The sequence below is a fragment of the Erigeron canadensis genome, chromosome 3 (genome assembly GCF_010389155.1).
Source record: "Erigeron canadensis isolate Cc75 chromosome 3, C_canadensis_v1, whole genome shotgun sequence".
Classification (NCBI taxonomy): Eukaryota; Viridiplantae; Streptophyta; class Magnoliopsida; order Asterales; family Asteraceae; genus Erigeron; species Erigeron canadensis.
The window spans coordinates 19,260,742-19,268,211 of NC_057763.1; the positions used below are offsets into that span (position 1 = coordinate 19,260,742).

Genomic DNA, 7,470 nt, shown 5'->3' on the forward strand with positions numbered 1-7,470 from the left:
CAATTTGTTATATTTTAAATTGTTATATTTGAAGTAACCTTTCGATATAAGATACAAGATTGTTAGTTTAGAGAAACAATTGACTAGAAACCGGGTGAATTCGAAGCAAAACCATCAAAGCCCAATCTTGAAAACATGAACCCAACAGTAAGAGCACCTGATTTTGTCTCACCCACCCTTGCCCCACAATAATACTTCAAAACTTCTATAAATACTTATCCAAACGTTCAATTGTACATCATATTCTGCACCAACAATAATCACCACACCACAAGCAAAAATCTCTTTCTCGATCGATCAGTGAGCATTAATTCACGATGGCTTCATTTGACCAAAAGCTAGCCATGGCCAAAAGATGCTCTCACGGTATGTATACTAGCTACTCATAATTAACGTACGTACGTACGTGTTTCTTTTATAAATAGTAACCTATATATATATGTTTTGTGGACTAATTAATTAATTACAGAAGGAGCAGTTGCAGGAGCTAAAGCTGCAGTTTTAGCTACGATTGCCACTGCTATTCCAACTGTAAGTATTGATGTGTGTAGCTACCTTTAATTATTATTCCCAATTAAATTTCCATTTATTTCTTAGAAAAACAATATAGGACACATTAAAAAATTTGTTGTTGCAATTAATAATGCAGATGGCAAGTGCAAGAATGTTGCCATGGGCAAGAGCTCATCTTAACCATACAGCCCAAGCTCTCATTGTCTCCACAGGTACGTACATTATGACTAATACAATTATCCTACTGTAGTACTATATGATTTTCCTGGATATATATCTAAGTAAAAGCAAATATTTTAGTTTATTGATATATAACTTTATATAAAATGGCAGTCGCGGGAGCTGCATACTTCATAGTTGCGGACAAGACCATTTTGAAAACAGCAAGGAAGAACTCCTTCAATAATAATACTACTCCAGCATAAACTTGATGCATGGTCTGACTAGTTAATTATTATTGCTTATTTAAAGTTTGTTTTTGTTTTTGTTTTAGTACTACTGTCCCAATAAATTAATTAGCAGATTATGTAAATAGTATTGGAAAGCTTCGTCAGAAGTAGTAGTATGCTCCGCTTATAGTTTTTGATTATTAATATTAATTCCTTGTACTGTAAAATGTCGTTCCCATGACTATATATTATTGCTATGGAAATTTCGATCTTAATTTATTGCGCCATGTGGCGCTAATTAGTGATCATCACACCCCAAGATGATACTATATCCTTTTAAAAATATTAGGCTGTTGGAAAATAAATAGATTACATTTGGAAGCATCAGTTTAATTTTACTCGTATATATATTTCTCATGAAAAAAAAGTACATAAAAACAAAAAAATTGTTATTATTATCTATTTTAATTTAGTTTGTTGTCCCTTATAGATTACTTATGACTTCTTCTTCAACAACAAAAAATAAAACTACATTATAATTATTTTTTATTCATTAATTTAAATATGTTCATCTAATATATTTATAAAATGCCCTTAATAAAGTTATTTAAGGCATACATCCCTTAACCCTTAAAAAGAATTACACTGCCCTCATTTATGAACAGACATGCCACTGAGCCTAAATTTGCCGTTAAAAAAATTATAATACGAAACAAACAAAAAAGTTGAAGGAAACAAAATTATAATAAGAAATTATTTGTATATAAATTCACATAAACTATGTGCTACAACTTATTAAAAATTAATAAAAAAAAAGCTCCCCAAATATACCAACAAAAAAGTTGAAGGAAACAAACAAAACATGGCTTAGTAAGAAATCAACATGAATAAGTAATTATGGCTAGAAATCACAGTTAAAATTATTTTGGGGTTGAAGCTAAGGAATTATAATCTATCAATAATAAATAATTAAAAAAATATTGTACAATGAGCTTTTAAAGAATATTTTAAAACTTAAAGTTGATCTTTTTTTAATAAATCATAATAAACTTTTTACACAAATTTTGAATGATAGTTGAATGGAGGGTTTGAGTAAAATAGTTCATAAATTTCATAATATGAAGAGCTTAAAATCGACTTCACTCAAAAACTTGATTAAAAGATGGCATCATTTATATATAAGAGTTTTAATAATTATTTATTAGAATAACAATGATCGAGTTTTAATTTTTAGTTACAACGTTTAGATCAAAATGATGATTCATCATTGACTTTAAAATTGGTCAAACACAACATTAGCTAAGTAATACATAAGTCATTAATAAGTAGCCAAACAATGGCTAACGGGGAAGTCTAAGCATTCGGAAAGTAATGCTAATCTTTATTTATTCTTCTACCCATCTCACGATCCACGCACTTCACTAGCTTATATCTGCTTATCCTGAAGCATAACATTTTCATAAAAGCAAGTGTTAGCTAATAAAATTAGCTAAGTAAGATACACACATTTAGATAAAACGTTCTTCATTTTACTTTTATAAAACTTCGTCATATTTTACTTATCAAAACATAATCACATTACGTATCGTCCACAACAATCATAGATCAACCCATACTTCACTTTTCTCACATTGCGTCACATTTCATTTCATATCAACATATACATCATATCATCATATACTCACATCTTAATCAATATCTCATATCAACATAGACTTACCACTTAAACGTAACTTCATATCATATCTTGGCATATCACACATAAACTTGTCACACATATTCATATTAGCACATGTAGAGTAATTACTTCTAATTGTGCCTATCAACAATTATATCACGCATATCAACATATCTTACTTAAATCTCACGTCACATTGTAATCCCACGTCTTAAATTACATTTACATCTTTCTCACATATTCTTATAGTTGTCTTAATCAACTTATTCCCACATCTTACATCTTTAATCAATTTACATATAACGCATTAGCTTTACAACTAGCACGATTTCCCACGTCTTACCTTTTAGGAAAGGCAATGCCATTTCCATAGTATCCCGTCATGCTTTTAACATTGGTGGTTAGTCACTTCACCCAGAAATACTAGTACCACGTAACTATGTCGCAAGGAGCCACTCAAGCGACCACGTACGCACTAGCTTTTCAACTAGCACGAGTTAAGCTTAACACTTCCCACTTCAATCTCACATATTTAGCTATAGCATTTCCCACATATCTATATCTTTCTTACTTTTTACGCACTAACACTAAGGCTAGAACGGTTTCCCACATATCACATTTTACTTTAACATTAGGTACAATTGTTACCTAATTAGTCCCATGTCTACTTTTGCATTTAATCCCACTAACGTGCACAACTCATAGCAATTCCCACGTGTATCTAGTGAACTAGACATATCATACTTAAGTCCCACATACAAGCCATCACATATCAACATTAAGGCATATCAACGACATTATAATCAACACATATCACAATCATTTCATAGCAACATCGTTAAAGTCATCACACTACTTATGCACATAACTACGTTTACTTTAAACGTCAACATAACAACGTAGGGTATTTCAACATACATACATTCCCATATAACCTCCCGCATAACCCAGAAAACCCAACACACATAAGATAATCCGATTAAGAGGTTAATTATAGAAAACTTCATTTTGTTGTGCCTCCAGCGTGAGAAACACTTGGAACCTCCAGCGTGAGAAACACTTGGTGGTGGTAGGAGGTGGTTGGAATTTCGGGAGATGGAAGAAAATCAATGGACCCTTTTTGGACTCTAAATAAGGTGAACTCTAAATAACGTTTCCCTATGTATTACATCATCTCCGACCACCACCATGATTTTCCGGCGACGGCGACCACCGCCACCACAACTTACACATGTGTAAGTTAAGTTAACTTACACATGTGTAAGTCACCACCACTACCACGACTTATACATGTGTAACGAACCTGATTCTCGCCAGAAAAGTCATCGGAGAAGATGGACGGTCTTACACATGTGTAAGTTAACTTACACATGCGTAAGTTATATGGACCCTTTTGGACTCTAAATAAGGTGGCCTCTAAATAACCTGCCCATATATATATATATACTAATAAAATTCTGCTATGCATAACGATCTAATGTAAAATATTAAATATAAATTTGTTAGAACATGTCATTAATAAGTAAATTGTATAGTGTCCAATTTAAGTCGCAGCTTACAAGTCTCTATCTATTTTGGGTAAGGAGGTTGTATTATCCCTTAAAAGAGAATTAACGTAACATAAAAATTTGAACAAGAACAAAATAACCAGGATAAATGTTTACTGGATTGACATAACACATTACTTGTTAGTGTAACACCCCGAGCTAGGCTCGAAATGCACCGAAAAGCATGACACAAGATGGAATTATTGTAGAACGAGACTATATGAAAAATAAAAGGATTCCGTGAACCCAACATTTAGTTTACAAGTTACAAAAGCACAAGGAGCATACAACCATCAAGTGTTTTACAAAAATGATATCAAAAGATGGCTCATGATCCTAAGCAAGTCCATTAATGGGTAATGAATCACGGATCCATGGTCATAGTCCAACTTCTAGCAATGCAATCAAGCTCTTGGGTTATCTTGGTTACCTGAAAAGTGTACTAAACAATGTCAACACTGGGTTGGTGAGTTCGTAGGAAAGAAAGAACAAGAACACGTACCAATGTCATCCATCACATAAACAATCATAAAGAACAAAAATTTAGACATCCATTAAGTATCTAACATGACAAATGATCTCACACTTGCACACAATGTCCCTCAATTGTCCTCATGTCATCCATAATTGTCATCAAGTACGTATCGTACCCGTATAATGTCATCAAGCACTAAAAGTGCCCGTTTGTATTGTCATCATACCCCTCATTTCATTCATTTCACGTAAATTGATCATCCATGGCCATCATTGTCCATACATAACCAAACACCATGTGTATATACTTCCTATGATACTACTTTTGAAAGGCCTTTAATGCTTATATATAGGGTCACCCGCAGTCTTCCCACCACATCTCCAACCTTTCATAGGCATTATCATCCTCCATATATACCCAACTATCCTAAAACAACTCATCATACATACACAAGTAACCATACAACAAATCACATAATTGCACGTCATCAAAACCTTCACGCAACATGTAATTCACAATTTGTCATCATGGACAAAGTACACTTTTCAGCCCAACTCTTAAAGAGTAAGGGAAGCTACGAAAACTCACTTTGGCTCAAGCAATTACAAGTATAAGTCAGGCTATAAACGTCCAACGACCGCCAAATGTCCACAACCTATCAATATATACATTACAATACAAGTTAAGAGTCTCACTTTGTTCTACTTATAACTCCCAACCATGAAAGACTAAAGAGACTCGAACAAGAAACCAATGGACCCGAAAGAATGTGTACAAGAAGGTATGGGTCGACTCAAATACCATGGACAATCAACAAGCTCAAAGGATTCTTTATAGACTACTTTAAGTTTTTCCCTTGTCTACTTCCAGTTTTGTAGACCAATTTCGGTACAAAAGATGACCAATTGAGACAAAACTTAACTCTTAGAAAATGTAGAGGGCTCAAAGACCTTTTCAGAAATATAGGGTTTAACTCTTGAAGATCTCTAACGAACGAGTTACAATGTTTCCAAAAACAGACCTGCACACTTTCGACTAGTTGAAACCTAGTAACCAAACACACCCAAATTCATCCCAATATATTTTGACCTCAAATTCGACTAGGAACTTCTTTCAAACTCATTTTTAGACATAAATGAACATAACCCACATCACAATTTCGTTCTATAGCACCAATTTTGTGTTCAATTCGTTTTTGACCTGTTTTGACTTTTGACAAAACCCTAATTGACCTAAAATCGAATCTTGGAAAGCTTGGACTCGTTTTTGCAGCTTTTATGAACATATTTAGATACAAAACACTTCAAAACTTGATTCAAAACATCAATTTTTAGCTTAGATTCAAAATTGACCTAATTTACCCACTTTGTAACCCTAATTTTTGACCCACTTCGATTTTGACTTGCAATTTGACTCAAGATCACTTGGGTTTGACTAAAAAACATGTTAATAAACATAAAATGATTGATTTGAGTGAAATGTAACTTACTAAAACCCCTTCCAAGTTGTTGGCCCGAAATTTGAGCCAGATGGGTAGAATTCTTGCACTTTGACTTTTCAAAATTTTGATATGTCGCTAAGATGATGATAAGGATGATTATTCCTATGTAAATCTAGCTTGAAACAACCATTAATAGCCCAAGAATTTAGAAAGAGAGAGAGAGAGAGATGTGTGTATGTATGTGTGTTCTTGGAGAGGTTTAGAGAGAAAGATAAGATGATATGAATGAATGGATAAGAAAGTGTAAGGGATTGGGTAGATGAGGCATAAGGAAAAATGGTAAATGCTACTCTATTACCCTAAGTAAAAACTCTCTTTGTCTCCAGTAGTCTATTTTTTATTTCCAACAACTTTAGACTATTACTCTCGGAAGTAGTCTTATTCTGTCTAATTCTCATTTTTGCCACTTTAGACTATTACTCTGGGAAGTAGTCTTATTCTGTCTAATTCTCATTTTCGCCACTTTTAGACTATTACTCTGGGAAGTAGTCTTATTCTGTCTAATTCTCATTTTTTCCACTTTTAGACTATTACTCTGGGAAGTAGTCTTATTCTGTCTAATTCTCATTTTCGCCACTTTTAGACTATTACTCTGGGAAGTAGTCTTATTCTGTCTAATTCTCATTTTTGCCACTTTTAGACTATTACTCTGGGAAGTAGTCTTATTCTAAGTGTCATAAAGAAATGTAAGAACCTACTAGTACTAACAAAAGATCCCGACTAGCACATAAGTCCCAAATTGAACGATGAATTGATCTATATGAACACATTGCACTTAATTGAGCTCCAAATTGTTCTCAATATATAATTAACTAAATAATTAGTCAAAATGTACATGAAGTCAAAGAGACAAGAATCACGATTGTTACATCATTTCCCCGTTAAGGGAATTTCGTCCCGAAATTTGATAGAACCCTAATCACTAAACAAATGCGGGTATTTTGACTTCATAAAGTCTTCCCGCTCCCAAGTGAGCTCGGCTCCACGTCTAGCTTGCCATCGGACTTTGACTATAGTATAACGTTTGTTCTTCAATTTCTTGACCTCTCGTTCCAAAATTTCTACCGGTTCTTCTACAAAATTGAGCTTCTTGTCCACTTGAATTGCGTCCATGGGTACATGATGTGTAGGATCTGCCAAACACTTTCTTAAGTTACAAATATGGAACACGTTATGCACACCACTAAGTTCTTGAGGTAACTTTAATCGGTATGCCACTTTACCCACTCGTTGAATGATTTCGAATGGTCCTATATATCTTGGCCCAAGTTTGCCTCTCTTCACAAAACGAACAACACCTTTCCATGGAGAAACTTTCAAAAGTACGTGGTCACCAACATTGAACTCCAATGGTCTGCGCCTCACAT

General features: G+C 33.7%; 1 protein-coding gene across 1 annotated transcript; it reads left to right on the forward strand.

Annotated features, from left to right (window-relative positions):
• The first annotated feature begins 284 nt into the window (after positions 1-284).
• Positions 285-938, forward strand: LOC122591632 (early nodulin-93-like). The gene is made up of 4 exons (XM_043763891.1): positions 285-366; positions 470-531; positions 650-725; positions 847-938. The coding sequence occupies exons 1-4, from the start codon at positions 318-320 to the stop codon at positions 936-938; spliced, it is 279 nt and encodes a 92-aa protein (XP_043619826.1). The 5' UTR covers positions 285-317.
• Positions 939-7,470: the final 6,532 nt, after the last annotated feature.